The sequence below is a fragment of the Prunus mume genome, linkage group LG4 (genome assembly GCF_029339155.1).
Source record: "Prunus mume cultivar Tortuosa linkage group LG4, ASM2933915v1, whole genome shotgun sequence".
NCBI classification, from domain to species: domain Eukaryota; kingdom Viridiplantae; phylum Streptophyta; class Magnoliopsida; order Rosales; family Rosaceae; genus Prunus; species Prunus mume.
Genome location: NC_142701.1, coordinates 15,041,921 through 15,058,570, shown reverse-complemented (window position 1 = coordinate 15,058,570; position 16,650 = coordinate 15,041,921). Strand labels below are relative to the sequence as shown.

General features: G+C 35.0%; 2 protein-coding genes and 1 non-coding gene across 7 annotated transcripts; 2 read left to right on the top strand and 1 right to left on the bottom strand.

Annotated features, from left to right (window-relative positions):
* Positions 1-416: 416 nt before the first annotated feature.
* On the top strand, positions 417-4,223 carry LOC103327402 (protein MANNAN SYNTHESIS-RELATED 1). Its single transcript, XM_008229719.3, has 6 exons — positions 417-905; positions 1,662-1,794; positions 1,906-1,976; positions 2,393-2,478; positions 2,753-3,332; positions 3,582-4,223. Exons 1-6 carry the CDS (start codon positions 804-806, stop codon positions 3,858-3,860), a joined length of 1,251 nt encoding a protein of 416 aa, XP_008227941.1. The 5' UTR covers positions 417-803; the 3' UTR covers positions 3,861-4,223.
* Positions 4,224-5,939: 1,716 nt separating this feature from the next.
* On the top strand, positions 5,940-6,012 carry TRNAK-UUU (transfer RNA lysine (anticodon UUU)). The gene has a single exon. It is a non-coding gene; the product is annotated as a tRNA-Lys (tRNA).
* Positions 6,013-6,534: 522 nt separating this feature from the next.
* LOC103327403 (ABC transporter E family member 2-like) lies at positions 6,535-12,111 on the bottom strand. 5 transcript variants are annotated; one of them, XM_008229720.2, is made up of 13 exons: positions 11,879-12,111; positions 11,067-11,183; positions 10,329-10,414; positions 10,134-10,231; positions 9,936-10,053; positions 9,736-9,825; positions 9,244-9,548; positions 8,933-9,128; positions 8,669-8,854; positions 8,309-8,578; positions 7,161-7,406; positions 6,910-7,035; positions 6,535-6,833 (listed from the first exon to the last, which is right to left on the bottom strand). In XM_008229720.2, the coding sequence occupies exons 2-12, from the start codon at positions 11,167-11,169 to the stop codon at positions 6,916-6,918; spliced, it is 1,818 nt and encodes a 605-aa protein (XP_008227942.1). In that variant the 5' UTR covers positions 11,170-11,183; positions 11,879-12,111; the 3' UTR covers positions 6,535-6,833; positions 6,910-6,915. The 5 variants fall into 5 exon arrangements, with proteins under 5 accessions (XP_008227942.1, XP_088905812.1, XP_088905813.1 ...); XM_089049686.1 differs by having other exon boundaries at positions 10,329-10,410; positions 11,879-12,030; XM_089049687.1 differs by having other exon boundaries at positions 10,329-10,410; positions 11,067-11,180; positions 11,879-12,030.
* Between the last annotated feature and the right edge of the window lie 4,539 nt (positions 12,112-16,650).

The window sequence follows — 16,650 nt, the reverse complement described above, 5'->3', positions numbered from 1 at the left end:
ATTTTTATAATTAATAATTTTATCACAGTAATGTCAGTGTATATTGCTATATATTTAATGTTCTTATTTTCCCATCTTCATTTATTATGGATCTCATTCATTATAAGGATCTACATTTATTTGAAAATGTTTACTTTTTTAATCAATCAGATATGTTATGTTATTTGATAGTCAATCCGAAGTATTGATGAGTTAGATCACATTTGAAAATATGATAAAAACTGATGATCTGAGTAAACAAAACAAAAATGCTAAGAACATAACTTTAGGAGGAAAAGTATTTTTCAGTATTAAATTTGGGCACTTCAATTTTTTTAATTTTTTTTCCCAACAACCCAAAATAAAAAAAATAAAAAAATGAAAAAGAAAAGAGAAAAAAGGGGGGAAAGGAAAATGAGGAGTTGTAAGATTTAGGCAAGGTGTCATCATCTCAAGGAAAGTGTCGGTGCTGTAAGAAGGAAGACTTACAAAGCAGAGAGCATAATGAATTCTGACTAACATATGATATATGGCGTTGTATATCTGCGCTGGACAAATGTCTTTTGTCCACCTTTAAAGTTTTCTAATTTAACTTCAGAACACAATCCCTCTCCTTCCCATCCCAACTATTTATTACCCAAGTGCTTTGCTTGATTTTCTAGCAACACTAGCCACTAGGGTTCATTCCTCATCTCTCACTTTCCTGATTTTCTCTCTCTTCCTTGTAGCAGAGTGAGAGAGAGGGAGAGTGCGTGTGTGTGTGTGTTTTGTAGTAAGTAGGATCTGAGAGTGGAAAAGAGTGTGTTTTTTGTTCGAAAGGAGAGATGGGTGTGGATTTGAGGCAGGTAGTGGCAGGTATATTGACACTGGCAATGTTTGTGATGCTTGGGAACATGATTAAGAGAGACCATTTTGATTCTGTTGAAGTAAGTCCACCAAATCCCGGCATCTCTCACTCTCCACAATACTAAAGTTCATCACTTTATCGGATCTGCTTTACTGTTTCTTGTTTGATTTCTCTCTCTCATTTTGCAGAATAATCACATAAATGTCTTGTGAAATAGCAATATCTCTGTTTCTGGATTTTCTGTTTCATTTGATTTGTTATCTTTGATGGTTTGTGATTGATTTGTTGAAATTGAAGTTGAATCATAACAAAAAGCATTACTGAGAGGTTCTGTGTCTAATTCTTTTGGTTTATAGATTTGTTGCTATAGATTTAGACCATTTTCTGTTATGTTTAACAGTATCATTCACCATCCTTTGTTTGTTAGAAACTGGGAAGCAAAATGGATTCAGAATTTGTGTTCTCTAATCGTTCAAGAAATATTTCTGGTCAACTAAGTCAAATAGTTACGATGAACTCTCTGTTCAGTGACATTGATTGGATTCAAGACTCCTGTTTCTTCTCTCTATTGAATTCAATGGTTTTAATTTCTCTACATTTTTCTTGGCACCTAAAAAGCGTTTCTATAGAAATTTTGTTTCCCCTCTCACCCATTTCCTTTTACGGGTACTTTTCACTTATCACTCTAGAAATGTTGTATAGAATTGTAATGGAGCTCATGTAATTTTTTATATTTATTTATGAAGTTTACATTGTTTTTTACGACAAATAAATTTGATCTAGCACTGATTAACTGGGTTATTTCTGTGCATTTTATTCTCTTCTGCTTACATAGGAGAAATTTCCTGGCAGCGGAAGGGATACCTTGGAAAATGCCAAGATTTCAAAGGAAGGCCTTAGCAAGAAGAATAGCGGGCCTTGGAAAGATGATGGTCAGGAGCTAAAACCATGTTGGTCTAAGCCATCAGGTAAGTTTTCTTTACATTTTGAAATTATTGGTTATTTCATATATTGTTTATTGCAATGATGCGTTACCTAATTCCTTTTTATAAATTCTTACCTTGTTACCTTGGTAGCAGATGATGTAGAGCAGACGGAGGGGTATGTCCTTTTCTCATTAACAAATGGCCCTGAATACCATGTTTCACAGGTATTTAATCAACAGTTGATTTAGGTGAAAGAGTTATGTGTTAGGATCCTATAATTGATGTAAAATTCCTTGAATATAATTTATCAAAATATCTATAAATTCAGTCCTTTCGTCCTTTTATCATTTGGCAGAGCATGCTACATTACGTGTGCATCTGTGTTCTCTCCTTTGTCCATTTCATGGAAATGTTTGGCATTGATTCTCTAACATTCTTTGCGATACATCATGGGTGATCTTATGGTTACTTGTAGAGTATTCATATACACCAAATTTATGCTTGTGCATGTTTATAGCTACTTTATAAATGTTGGATATCTTGTCAACTTCTGTAAAAGATTTTCTTTTGCACTTCTTAAATTAGCCATTTATTTTGCAAACCATTTTCTCTCTGTAATTTGTTCCCTGTTATTCTTCAGATTGCGGATGCCGTTGTCGTGGCAAGGTATCTAGGGGCAACTCTTGTACTTCCCGACATTAGAGGGACCAAACCAGGGGATGAGAGGTTAGTCGGTCACTAATGCTCTATTAAAAGCCAGCTTTCCCTTGATTATTTATAGTTTCAGACTTAGTGATACTCTCCTGTGTTGCTGTTGTCATTGTGCTTGTGTTTGTTGTTGGTCGTAAAATAGTATACTGGTACACTGGTATACTTTATCTGCTTGAACGAGCTGTATGATGAACTTTGCAATTATCTTTTCCAGTACTACCATAAAAGAAATTATTTGGTTGGATTTAATAAAGTTTTTGGCAGGCCACTAATATAACTGAAATTCCAGGAACTTTGAAGAGATTTACGATGTTGAGAAGTTTATAAGTAGCTTGGATGGTGTGGTTAGAGTAGTGAAAGAACGACCTGGTAAATTATCAACAAGGAATCTTGCTGCTGTTAAGGTCCCTAATCGGGTTACAGAAGATTACATTGTAGAACACGTGGAACCGATTTATAGATCGAAGGGCAACATAAGGATGGCAACTTACTTCCCTTCAGTTAATATGAAGAGGATAGAAAGAAAGAGTTCTAGCGATTCAGTTGCATGTTTGGCAATGTTTGGAACTCTAGAATTGCAACCAGAGATTAACGAAGTGGTCGACTCAATGGTTGAGCGACTGAGAACTTTGAGTCGCAAGTCAAATGGCCAATTTGTAGCAGTGGATTTGAGGGTTGAGATATTGGAGCAGAATGGTTGCCAAGGAGGAGACGAATCCGGAACAAAAAGTTGCTATAATGCACAAGAGGTTGCTTTATTTCTGAGGAAAGTTGGATTTGGAAAGGGTACCACGATTTATTTGACTGAATCAAAATGGGACAGCAGCCTTGATGCTCTGAAAGACATCTTCCCAAAAACTTATATAAAGGTGCAGGCTTCCTCTGTTCTAGCTTGAATTTTAACTTTATTTTAGTTTCTTTCTTTATTTATTTCTTTTATTTATGCTTGGCTGGCCATATTTCATTTTAATTTAGGATAACTACCTACCTTTGATCTCTTTAAAATCTTTGGTGTGCTTTCTGGTTATTCTTATAGAATGTTTGTGTTCTTCCAAGTAGAAACCACTAGCATTGCTATTTCAGTTGTATGTACTTAATGCCTCTGGAATTTATTGCAGGATGGCATTATCCCTGCAGACAAGAAGTCAAAGTTCCTGGATTCAGAGGGTTCTGAATTTGAGAAGATCATTGACTTCTACGTATGTTCGCAGAGTGATGTATTTGTACCAGCCATCTCTGGCTTGTTCTATGCAAATGTGGCTGGTAAGAGAATTGCTTCCAGTAAAACTCAAATACTTGTCCCAACTGACATCTCCGATTCCTCTGCATCTGCCTCCAATTTCATCACACATTATGTCTCAAAGAAGAACCATTTGGCCTATTCATGCCTTTGCTAGTGCCCGTGAGAAGAAACCTGGAAAAAGAAAAGCGTGACAGATGTATTGAAGCCTTCAAAGAGGGTGTTAGCTTTCCCTTGACTGAGCTTGATGTGGTTAAGCAGATGGACATGATAGCTTGTATAATGTATATTTTAAGCTGGCTTACAAGAACCCTAAACATAAGTTTTTCTGTTAAGATGATCTTTTAAGACACTCTTTGATAGGGCAGGAAGTTTTGAACCTATAACGGTTCATCTGTCGTTTGTTATATTTCAAAACATTTTTCCTATCTTCTTTCCAATCATCTTGTCACATTTTCCGAATCTGGTTGCGCAGAAGGATTATTGTAGTAAAACTGGACACGCTATTCCTTGTTCAGAATTCTCTCTCTCTCTCTCTCTCTCTCTCTCTCTCTCTCTCTCTCTCTCTCTCTGTGACTGGTATAAAGGTTCATCTATATGCATACAAGATGGCAGATAAAACAAATCTCATATGGGACTGATTGGGTTTGGATCTTAGAACCAGAAGAAGATAAGGAAATTTAAATAATAATAAATAGTTGGATCAAGATCCAAGGTCGTTTTGTCTATAGTAATTCCGACACAATTAACATATATAACTCTAGCTCATTTAGAAAGATATTAAAAAGAAACATTGATGTTTTATAATAATAATGGGATCTAATCTGTGTCACGTTTTTCTCTCACTTAGTCTTTTGTCGTTGACAGGTGCCCTACTCCCACGAGCTACCTCAGAAACTTGTCCATCATTTTTAGGGGTGGTTGCGGTTCGGTAACCGTGAATTTTTACTCAAACCGCAAACCGACTGACTATTTGCGGTTTGGTGATTTTTGAAACCGCAAACCGACCGTGTTTTGCTGTTTATCGCATTGCGATAAACCGCAAAATGCGATCGATTACAATTAGCGGTTTAAAACCGCGAGTTCTCAAGCATTCACAAAAATATAAATTCACAACCTAAATAAATAAATACACAACCTCAATTTCTCAAACATATATAAATTCACAATCTCATCAACTTCTCAAGCATTCACAACCTAAGAAAATTAAAGTTACAATTCCAAGCATTCCAATTAAAGTTAAACTTCTTAAGCATTCCAATTCCAAATCCTTTAAAGTTATAAACTAAAAGGAAAATGCAAAGCAAAATGAATTAAAGTTACAACAAAAAAGAAAAATTCAATTCAAAGTTAATTAAAGTTACAAACTAAAAGGAAAATACAATGCACCAATGGTACAAACTAAAGTTACAAACTCAAGTGTTGGTGGTGAGTGGATTTGAAGAACCCCGTTGTGTTGTTTGAGCACCAATGTTATTTACAAATAAAACAACATAGTGTAGTACATTTTATTATAAGAAGAAGCATAAATAACATTAGTATAAATAAACTAATTACTTACAAGTTGTCATATGTTCCATTTCCTTGTAAAATTCAACTTCATCATCCGTGTGACTATACTTTGCGGTTTGCGGTAACCGCAAGTTTTGAAAATCAAATACCGCAACCGCAACCGCAAATGCGGTTCGATTCTTAATACCGCAAATGCGGTTCGGTTTACCGCGATTGCGGTTTCATTGCGGTAAATTGTCGGTTGATTTTTGTGGTTTTTCAATTTTTCGGTTTAAAATGCCACCCCTAATCATTTCAGCTGTAATTCTAAACCCCTTCACAAAATCAATATCTGATGGATAGTGTTGAGCCAATGGTATTGCAGAACAAGAAATATGCCATCTTATTTGGCAGCCATTATTTATCTCTTGCTATGATGTGGTGCTGTGCTGCTAATAACTTAGTTGGTGAAGTATACAGATCTATCTAACGGTTGATATTGGCCAAACTGAGTTTCAACAGTTACTATGTGGTGCACCAAGATAGAATTCAGATTTTTGGGAGGGGGGGTTGGCTAGGAGAAAATGTAACATTTGGTTGGTTCATGCAAAACACCAACCCAACTTTTATTATGTATAATAGTTTTGTAGTCTATAATTTTACTTTTCGTACATCAATTGGAAAGCAGAGGATATGAGACCAAAGCAGCGTATAAATAAAATAAAAGGAAGAATCAAGTCAAGTAGCCGTCTTAGCTCAGCTGGTAGAGCGCGTGGCTTTTAACCACGTGGTCGTGGGTTCGATTCCCACAGACGGCGTCCAATTATTTCTACGTTAATTTTTGCTTAACTTGCCTTGATTGGGATTTTTTATTATATATATATATTTATAGAGAAATTGATGGTCATGAGTTGGATATGTTCTTATCTTGCTATGATATTACATTTTAAAGTTTTCTACTATAAAATTCTGTTTCTGTTTGCAATTCATGACAATGCCATGATACATAATCAAAGTATAGAAATCGTGTTCATCGGTTTTTATTTATTTATGTTGAACTGAAATCTGCACCCCATGAATATGCATTCACTCTTTTTGTTTCATCCAATCCAACTACTACGTTGTGTGTAATATTTGTTTCCTCCTGCTAACTGCATAGTTGCGTATTTTTCCATTTTTTTTATATCTATTGTCTTGCCTCAAACTTTTCATAGCTTATATCTGTGCGATCGATTATAAAGGTAAGTAAAGATTATAAACTTGTTATTGACTTGCGGTGGAGTCTTCGCAATCCCCAAAAGGCAACAGTTAATAATGTCGTCACAAAAGTCAAAGGCCCATTGTAAAATCAGAGCATTGTACATATTATAATCATAATCATATAATCATACTATGAGAGACCATTGTACATACTTCCCTCGCCCAAATGACAATTTTACCAAAACTGCAACCACATTATATTATTAGGGCATAATGAACTCAAGTAGCAACAACATGTAAGGGCCTGGAAACTCAATTCACGCTACGCTGGTAACAAACATCACCTCTCAGCATACAAAGGATCATTTGTCAGCATGTCATGGCTCATCCGAGATTCCATTTATAAGATCAGATTGACGCCCTCTAAATTTGGCCAAAACTGCAAAGTGGAACGCTGATAAATTTCAAGATGCCGAAAAAGATGAAATAAACAGAGAGAAGAGAACGAAGCATACCATTTATCAATCATCCAGGTAATAATAGGACCCTGCAGCTTTTTGTTCCCTATCCTTGGTTGACTCCAATTTGTTGATTCTTGGGCGGTAGTTGGTGGGGTCGCGTCTAAATGTGATATCAAGATGCTGCATGCATTATTTTGAAAAGTCAATCAAAGTTATTTGTGGAGAGAGAGAGAGAGAGAGTTCTCCCCCTCTGCATAGCTGAAGGCCAAAATAATTGAGTGAAATGAAGAAGTTGCAAGGCTTACAGATAGGAAGAGATTCATCCCAGTCAACAATGACTGGGGAGCATTTGCAGTACAATCAATCGACGGCTTGCCCTCATAGACAATAACTCTATCTGCCAAGTAGGTAGCCATGATAAAGTCATGTTCAACCACAAATGCAGTTTTCTTAGCATGTAGGATAAACCTCTTTATCACTTTTGACGCAACAATACGCTGCTCAGAATCGAGATATGCACTTGGTTCATCTATAAGATAAATGTCTGCAGGCTGCATTAAGTAAATATAAGACAGATTAGAATGTGTCAGTCATAGGCAAAACTATAACTCATCGCCTTCCAGCGTCAAACAATGGAAAGAAAAATGAATGAATCCATGTTTGTGAACGTATAATCACATCTATATTTGCATTGTTTACTTTGCAGGCAGAGTCCAGCAAGATTTCTACACGAGAAAAATCTATTTTACATCCCGGTAGATATAAGACTTTTATACTGAGAACACACTTGCGTACCGAGAACACATGCTTATTCCTCAACGATTATATGCAGACCAAACATGAAAACCATAAACAATTGCTATCTACAAGAAAAAGTATATCTTCAATAGTAGCAAAAGAATCTGATGTGAAAAATCAGAATGAAGAAAAACATAGAACTATTAAGCCCTCAAGTAAATATCGAAGAACAATGCCTGGAGGCTCAGAACTTGACTAACTCCTAGCGATCACAATATAATGCTCTTATCCTCTCGAGTGTCATGTCCATCAAGGCAAGAAACATGACCCGCGTCAGCAGATCTCATAACAATGGATCCACCATAGAACTGAAGCAATCCAGCATAAGAACACTTCAATGAAGATTAAAGCAACCATGCAATGAAGGCCCATTTTATAAATTCAATCAACAACCCAATCTCTCCCTTCCCACTCTATACTTGCATGGCTAAAAATAGGAAAAAGCCAACACTACTTCGGATTTTCCAAAAACAGAAATATATTATTCAATTAAACTACTAAACCAACTTGTTATCCTTTTGTTGAAAGTCAAGAACCTACGAAACTGATAATAATGAATGCTTATTGAAGATTTTCAGGCGTCCAAAATTCATAACCAAGATACATGAAAAAGCTTAACCAATGATTTGAGAGAAGATAAATGAAAATAATTTACCCTCCCGAGGCATAGGCATAATGCAACCCTTTGCAGCTCTCCACCAGAGAGATTCACAACCTCTTGATCCATTAATTGTTCAATAAGAAGAGGCTTCATCACATCTGACATGAACTGGGGATGAGTATAGGAATCGCGGATTTTTGAATGTAACAAGTGTCTCACAGTGGACGCAAACTTCGGACTGATTTTCTGGGGCTTGTAAGAAACATTGAATTCAGGTATTTCGACATCAGAGTCTTCTACAGTATCAGGTTTCAACAGGCCAGCCTGCAAATTGGACATATATATGCTAACTCAATGTCTCAACCTGCAGTGCGATTATGATTGAAGAAATATAAAATGAAAAGGAAAGAATACCAGCATACGGATAAATGTTGTCTTCCCCGTTCCATTCTCCCCCAGCATTACAATAATCTGAGAATCAGTAAATTCACCCTCAACCACGCGAATCCTGAAGTTTCCTTGAGTTTTAGTCATCGATGGGTATCTATATCGTGCATATGACTCAATTTCCTCGGCACTTTCCTGTGGAGTCTCAGCAACCTAGTAAAGGCAACAAAGTAAATCACAAAGTAATGATAAGTCAAAAAAGCATTTCACAGACAAAATTTATAATCTTGCCTTGAAGGTCAGAGATTCATCTCGGAACCTAAGATTTTCTGTAGGAACAAATCCAGCCAAGAAGATGTTGATTCCTTCTCTAACTGAGAAAGGAAGAGTTACAACTCCATATGCACCTGGTTTCCCATATAAGCAGCAAATGAAGTCTGATAAGTAATCCAAGACACTAAGATCATGCTCCACAACAATTACATAGCTGAAAATACAATGAAATATAATTATTAGCAAAACATACAGGAAGACAATCAACAAAAGAAACCTAACAAATCTGCAATGAAAATTTGAGGGAAGATAAATATACAAAAATAAACCTATTAGCCCTGAGCAAAGATCGGACAACTTGGGCTGCTTTAAGCCTCTGTTTCACATCAAGATAACTTGAAGGTTCATCAAACATATATATCTCTGCATTCTGTATGGCAACGACGGCAATGGCAAATCTTTGAAGCTCCCCACCTGATAAGTCCCCTACATTACGCTCTATAACCTGATTCAGATCAAGATCAGCACATAGTTTTTCCTTCATATCCCTCTCATCTTTCTGGTTGAGCACCTCCCCAACATTCCCTTGCACTGCTTTTGGAATGTGATCAACATACTGGGGCTTTATAATGGCCTGTTAAATACAAAAAATTACAAGTATGCATTTAGAAGGAAGAAAACTTTTTAAATGTCCAAAAACTAACCTAACTCAGCAGCTATAAAATAAACCTAGGACATAACGGACAAAATTTTATTAGTCTAGAAGCTAAACTCATCCCATATAAGTAAGAAAGGTTACAAGCATCAAAATCAAATGGTACCTTCAAATTATCTTCCAGGATACGGGTAAAATAATTCTGCAGCTCCGATCCTCGAAAGTGGGTCAAGATTTCCTGCCAATCTGGAGGATTCTGAAAGAAAAAAAGCCCATCGAGATAAGAAAATCAAACAATGGACCAAAACGAGTTTGAAAAAATTATACACTTATCAGAGGAGGGGGAAGTTTTGTACGGAGTATTACATTGAAACGACCTAAATTTGGTTTCAACTTTCCCGCCAAAACTTTGAGGGCAGTTGACTTCCCAATGCCATTAGTTCCAACCAAACCAAGAACTTGACCTGGCCTTGGGACTGGTAACCTGAAATTGTAAATCTATGTTATCCCAAACCACATAAATGCTAAAGGGACCACTTGCTAATAATGTGGTCAGGAGCTAACCTGTGTAGTTTGAAAGTGTTAGGCCCATAGCGATGAGTCGTATCTCTGTCTAAATCCTTTGGCAAGTTGATGATTTGGATTGCTTCAAATGGGCATTTCTGCATCATCAGACAGGTTTAGAGTCCAAAGAATGCCTTTAACAAACAACTACTGTAGAGAAGAAGAAAAATGACAGTAACAACACTTTTTACAGACCTTAACACAGATACCACACCCAATGCACAATTCTTCTGAGATATAAGCAATCTTGGATGCCGGGGTAACCTCAATACATAGTCTACCTTCAGATTGATTGATAAAGTAAGACAGTGTATATTTGTAGCAATACAGTACAACCATATATATATATATATAAAGTCTGGTTCAAGAGATGATAACTCAAAAAACAGCTCATTTACGTAAAAGTAATCATAGTCACAATGATAATACATAACAGGAACTCACCAATACAGAAACATTAAACCTGTTTGGAGCTGCCTCACTATATGCAGGAGCTCATGCCTGTATTAGTAACCTTTATTAGAAGCTTTCCTTGCTTTTATATACCATGTCATCCCTTTGAATGACTAGCTTCGAGCTTAATAAAGTTTCTGGGTGTTTCTCCTCGAAAGAGGCATTCAATTTTCTTTATTTCCTTTTAGTTACTTGTCGTAATCATCAAGCCATGACCATTTGAACACAAATAATACGTTTTATGATTAATAACAATTCACATGATAAACAATCAGCTGAGGATTCCAAGTAATCAAGAATTTTGCATCAGACAAACCCTAAAGAAACATAAAAGCAAGATCATAATTCAAGAAACAAGAAAATTATTATCTTGAGTAAATCAACAAATCCTGATATTTTAATTCCTTTATGAATAGCAATATATAAATATTATATAAAAAAGACAAGGGAAATAATAAAAGGGGGGTAACTATAATATACCAGTCATGACAACAGGACAGCTCTTCTTGCATTCTTGGCGGCACTTCTTGGGTTTGCATCTGTCGGAGCTCACTATTGCTATACGGGTCAACCGGTCTGCCATCTCCTAATCTTCTTCTATCCACAAAAATCCATGGATCAAATTAAGCAAAGGATTAAATGCACATGGGCAGAGCTAGAATTTAGAGGCATCTGCTCTCTTTCTTTGTCTATATTTGCTAATGCATGTAGTGCACATGCACCTACAGTTTCCTTCTCTTCCTCAATTGAATGGATCAAACTAGGGTTGTTGATGGGCCCAAAGCTGTTAAATTTGGGCAAAACTAAATCCAATCCATGTTGGTCAGTTTGTTAAGTTTGCAATCCAATCCAACCTTAGATTGCATGGAAACTTTTTACACAAAGAATTAAAACGTGAAACCATTGTATTTGAACATACATCTGGCAAAAATTGATGAATTTGGAGATGTAAAATAACTTGGTGCAGTTTAAAGGTGCTCATTTCATTCATCCCCAAAAGGCTTGAAGAGAACACATTAAGATGCTACGGAAACACAAACAAACTATAAAATATCGCGGAACTGAAAGTAAACAGAAAACCGGCAATTTATCAGAAAGCTAAAATTGATCCATATCCACACCACAAATGAGTTTCTGCCGTGCCAATTTTGAATTAAGACTAACAATCTTACAGAATTTCAAACAATAATCAAAACCATTTTCAGCTATTCTTTGTTCTCGGAGAGAGATAATTTTCAATTTTTCACGAACCCAGATAACACAAGAAGAAAGTACATACAGTAAACACTTACTGAGAAAAAATATGCAGCAGATGAAATCGTAGTGGCAAGGAAGATTGAGAGGAAGGGAGCGCAGAGCAGCTGAGACTGAAAATGCAAGCTAGAGATAAAGGGGCGCAGAGCAGACCAGAGAAGATACTGAATGACTGTTGAGTATAGGGAGGGGGGGGTGTGGAGTCGCACGGGAGTTTTGGACGGTGGAGAGGAGACGACTAGTTGACAAAATTAAACAAAAACCTTTTTTTAACACATTATGGTATTTTAATTAGATATGAGTTTGTTTGGCCGTGATTTAGATATGTCATAATCACTTATGAAGAGAAGTACTTTCCAGTGTTTTTTCATAAAATCACTTAAAACTACTTAAAGTGATTATATAAAGAAGTGATTCTCCATAAAAGTATTTTTTTGGCTTATCTAGAATCACTCTCAAACAAGTATATGATAGGGGTGACAATTTGTTGTGTTAGTGTCTTGTCATTTTCTCTTCGTGCTAAAAATTAGTTCATCTTATAAGTGAAATTGGCTAAAACAGTCATTTTCCACGACTTCTATTCTAAAATTGCTCCTTTTGCATTAAAGAGTTCCATTAAAAAGGCGCTCTAGGGATAAATAAGAGGGAACTATATGAGCAATTATAAAATTGTGAAAAATGACTATTTTACTACAAACCCCAATTAAGACTTTGAGTCGTATCAGTTCATTTATAATCAGGGAATATTTGACAGTTTGAGAGCGTCCTCTTTTTTCAAAGATATACATAGTATTGTCGCACGGCTATACTCTTTTTTATTTTTAATATTTTAAAAATATAAAATATGTTTCTTTACTTTTGTTTTTTGACCTGTTTCTTTAAGTTACTATATGTAAGCAAGTAATATCTTAGCCTTTTTTAGTCACTTTGCTTAGTAATTATATTTTAAATATTGAAGTAATATCACATAAAGCAATTAATTTCTATTTATTAAGTCTTTCGTAAAATCGTTTGGGTGTCTTAATTCAATTTCTTCATAGACACATAAAATTCACGTATTATACACGTATTACTGAATAATAAAAAATATACTTCAAAAAAAGGGTATTACTCGGTTTTCCCTAATTGTTTAAAAAAAAAAAAAGTATAGCCGAGCGGCTATACGCGTTTTTGCATACATACCCGGGCGGCGTTATCTCTTTGACACGTGGGCTTAGGGCACAGGCCATGGGCTGGTATTTATATATAAATATATATATATACAGAGAGAGAGAGAATCGTATAGCCGGCCGGCTATACTTTCTTTTAATTTAAAAAAATTCGTATAGCCGTGCGGCGGTACTTGTTTTTCCTTACTTTAAAAAAAATAGGCTTTAGTCTTTTGACACGTGGCACCTAGGGCTGGCAGCGTCATTTTTAAGATACACATTGTATAGCCGAACGGCTATACTAATTTTTTTTTTAAATATTTTAAAAATATAAAATATGTTTCTTTACTTTTGTTTTTTGGCCTATTTCTTTAAGTTACTATACGTAAGCAATTAATTTCTTAGCCTTTTTTAGTCACTTTGTTTAGTAATTATATTTTAATTATTTTTTTAATGTAAAAAGATTGAAGTAATATCACACAAAGTAGTTAATTTCTATTTATTAAGTCTTTTGTGAAATCGTTTGGGTGTCTTAATTCAATTTCTCCATAGACACACAAAATAAACGTATTAATTAATAATATATATATATATATACTTCCAAAAAAGGGTATTACTCGGTTTTCCCTAATTGTTTTTCAAAAGAAGAGTATAGCCGGCTATACTCGTTTTTGCATAAAAAATGGTATAGCCGGCCGGCTTTCCCTTTTTGACACTTGGGTTTAGGGCAGGCGCCACGGGCCATGGGCTGGTAGAGAGAGAGAGAGTATAGTCGGCAGGCCATACTATTTTTTTAATTTAAATTTTTTCGTATAGCCGGTCGGCTATACTCGTTTTTGCATAAAAATGGTATAGCCGGCCGGCTTTACCTCTTTGGCACGTGGGCTTAGGGCATGGACCATGGGCTGGTCTTGTATATATATATATATATATATAGAGAGAGAGAGAGAGAGAGAGAGATAGTATAGACGTGCGGCAGTACTCAATTTTCCTTACTTTTTTTAAAAAAATAGGCTTTACTCTTTTGACACATGGCACCTAGGGGCTGGAGCGTCCTTTTTTTTAAATATATATACATAATCTAGCCGCACAGCTATAATCTTTTTTTATTTTTAATATTTTAAAAATACAAAGTATGTTCCTTTACTTTTGTTTTTTGGCCTATTTCTTTAAGTTACTATACGTGAGCAGGTAATATCTTAGCCTTTTTTAATCACTTTGCTCAGTAATTATATTTTAATTATTGTTTTAATGTAAAAATATTGAAGTAATATCACACAAAGGAATTAATTTCTATTTATTAAGTCTTTTGTGAAATCGTTTGGGTGTCTTAATTCAATTTCTCTATAGACACACAAAATTAACGTATTATACACGTATTACTAAAAAAAAATTATATACTTCAAAAAAAGGGTATTACTCGGTTTTCCCTAGTTGTTTTTATAAAAAAAGAGTATAGCCGTGCGGCTATACCTGTTTTTGCATAAAAATGGTATAGCCGGCCGGCTTTACCTCTTTGACACGTGGGCTTAGGGCACAGACCACGAACCATGGGCTGGTATTTATATATATATGGGGGCGGATCTGTGGCACCATATTTTTTACACAAGTTTTGACAATTTTTGGGCTATTAGATTACTCCACTTTTAATGGATGAGATTAAATCTGACATAATTGTTTTACATAAAAAATAATTAAAGTATTTTTCTCTCTCTTCTCTCTATTTTCTCAGAAAGTTAAATTTCTCTCACAAAAGCATTTTTTCTCTCTCTCCTCTTTCTCTTCCCTATCACGTTTTCTGCTAACACTTTCTTTCATCAGACAAAAAAACAAACATGTTGATCTTTCTATCTTTCTTTCATATTGTTGTTCATGTTTCTGAATTTTTAGGTTTTGGATTTAGGGACTTTAATCTTCTCTTTCAACCAATATGAGTGAGGACTAGATGTTGGCAATTTTATATTTGCTTTGTGTAGCTTCATTTCTGAAACTCCAAACTTTGAACCAAGCCATTGAAAGCCTTAACACATAAGAATGTATCGCGATGATCATGTAAAAAGAAAAACTTGTAAATTGGAGTTATGCGAATCAATTTTACCATCATTTCTCAAGCCTTAAATGGAGTAGTGGTAAGGAAGTTTGTGTGAATTCAAAATATTATTTGGATATCATTCTTCTTCATCATGATATCCAAGCTTATTAGAAGGTAACCCAACTTAGCATTTAAAAAATAAATAAAAAAGATTAAAACCAATGGAAAATTGGGACTTTTCACCTAATATGTAGGATTTTTTTAGTTTGTTTATTTCTTACTTGCTGGGCCTGTTTTGTCTTCAGCTTTCTTTGTTTTCAGTCTAGCTGTGTTTCCTTTTTGATCTCTAGTGTTTGAAATGGAATTGTCTTCGACAAAAATGAAAATAGTACTACAACAAACAAAAATCTTCACACTTATTGTACAATTTTTCGAATCTCATTAGAAGATCAAAGGACAAAACTTCGAGCGGATAAAGCAAAAAGAGAGAGAGAGAGAGAGAGAGAGAGAGAGTGTGTGTGTGTGTGTACAATTCTTTGAATCTCATTAGAAGATCAAGAGACAAAACTTCGAGCAGTTAAAGCAAAAGAGAGAGAGAGAGAGAGAGAGAGAGAGAGAGAGAGAGAGAGAGAGAGAGAGAGAGAGAGCGAGAAGGTTTTTAGGTATGATGAAAGAGAGATTTGGCAGATAACAGGAAAGAGGAGAGAGGAAAATTACTTCACTCAGAGAAATTTACCTTTTCAAGAAAATTGATAGATGAGAGAGAAAAATATTTTAAATAATTTATTTATGTCAAAAGGTTTAATCTCATTCATTAAAAGTGGAGTAATCTAATGGCCCAAAAATTACGTCAAAACTTGTGTCAAATATATGGTGCCACAGATCTGCCCCTATATATATATATATATATATTGAGAGAGAGTGAGAGAGAGAGAGAGAGAATAGTATAGCCGTCCGGGTATACTCGTTTTTTCTTACTTTTAAAAAAAATAGGCTTTACTCTTTTGTCACGTGGCACCTAGGGGCCGGGAGCTTTAAGATATACATAGTATAGCCGCACGGCTATATCCTTTTTTATTTTTAATATTTTTAAAATATAAAATATGTTTCTTTACTTTTGTTTTTTGGCCTATTTCTTTAAGTTACTATATGTAAGCAAGTAATATCTTAGCCTTTTTTAATCACTTTCCTTAGTAATTATTTTTTAATTATTTTTTTAATGTAAAAAGATTGAAGTAATATCACACAAAGTAATTAATTTCAATTTATTAAGTCTTTTGTGAAATCATTTGGGTGTCTTAATTCAATTTCTCCATAGACATAAAAAATTTACGTATTATACACGTATTACTAAAGAAAAAAAATATACTTTAAAAAAAGGGTATTACTCGGTTTTCCCAAATTGTTTTTCAAAAAAAGAGTCTAGCTGAGCGGCTATATTCGTTTTTGCATAAAAAACGGTATAGCTAGCCGGCGTTACCTCTTTGACACGTGGGGTTAGGGCATGGGCCATGGGCTGGTATTTATATATATATATATATATATATATACAGAGAACTTCCATTGAGGGATCCCTCAAATAAGCTTATTTGAAGAACACCTCTTGTAGGGCCCACTCCAGTTTGTATTT

Excerpts from the sequence above, each read along its gene's own strand:
- LOC103327402 (XM_008229719.3), top strand. The coding sequence starts at position 804 with ATGGGTGTGGATTTGAGGCAGGTAGTGGCAGGTATATTGACACTGGCA. Across the intron at positions 906-1,661 it reads ACCATTTTGATTCTGTTGAA|GAGAAATTTCCTGGCAGCGG; the intron begins GTAAGTCCACCA and ends CTGCTTACATAG. Across the intron at positions 1,795-1,905 it reads ATGTTGGTCTAAGCCATCAG|ATGATGTAGAGCAGACGGAG; the intron begins GTAAGTTTTCTT and ends CCTTGGTAGCAG.
- LOC103327403 (XM_008229720.2), bottom strand. The coding sequence starts at position 11,169 with ATGGCAGACCGGTTGACCCGTATAGCAATAGTGAGCTCCGACAGATGC. Across the intron at positions 8,855-8,932 it reads ATGAATCTCTGACCTTCAAG|GTTGCTGAGACTCCACAGGA; the intron begins GCAAGATTATAA and ends TGCCTTTACTAG. Across the intron at positions 7,407-8,308 it reads TATGCCTATGCCTCGGGAGG|CCTGCAGACATTTATCTTAT; the intron begins GTAAATTATTTT and ends TACTTAATGCAG.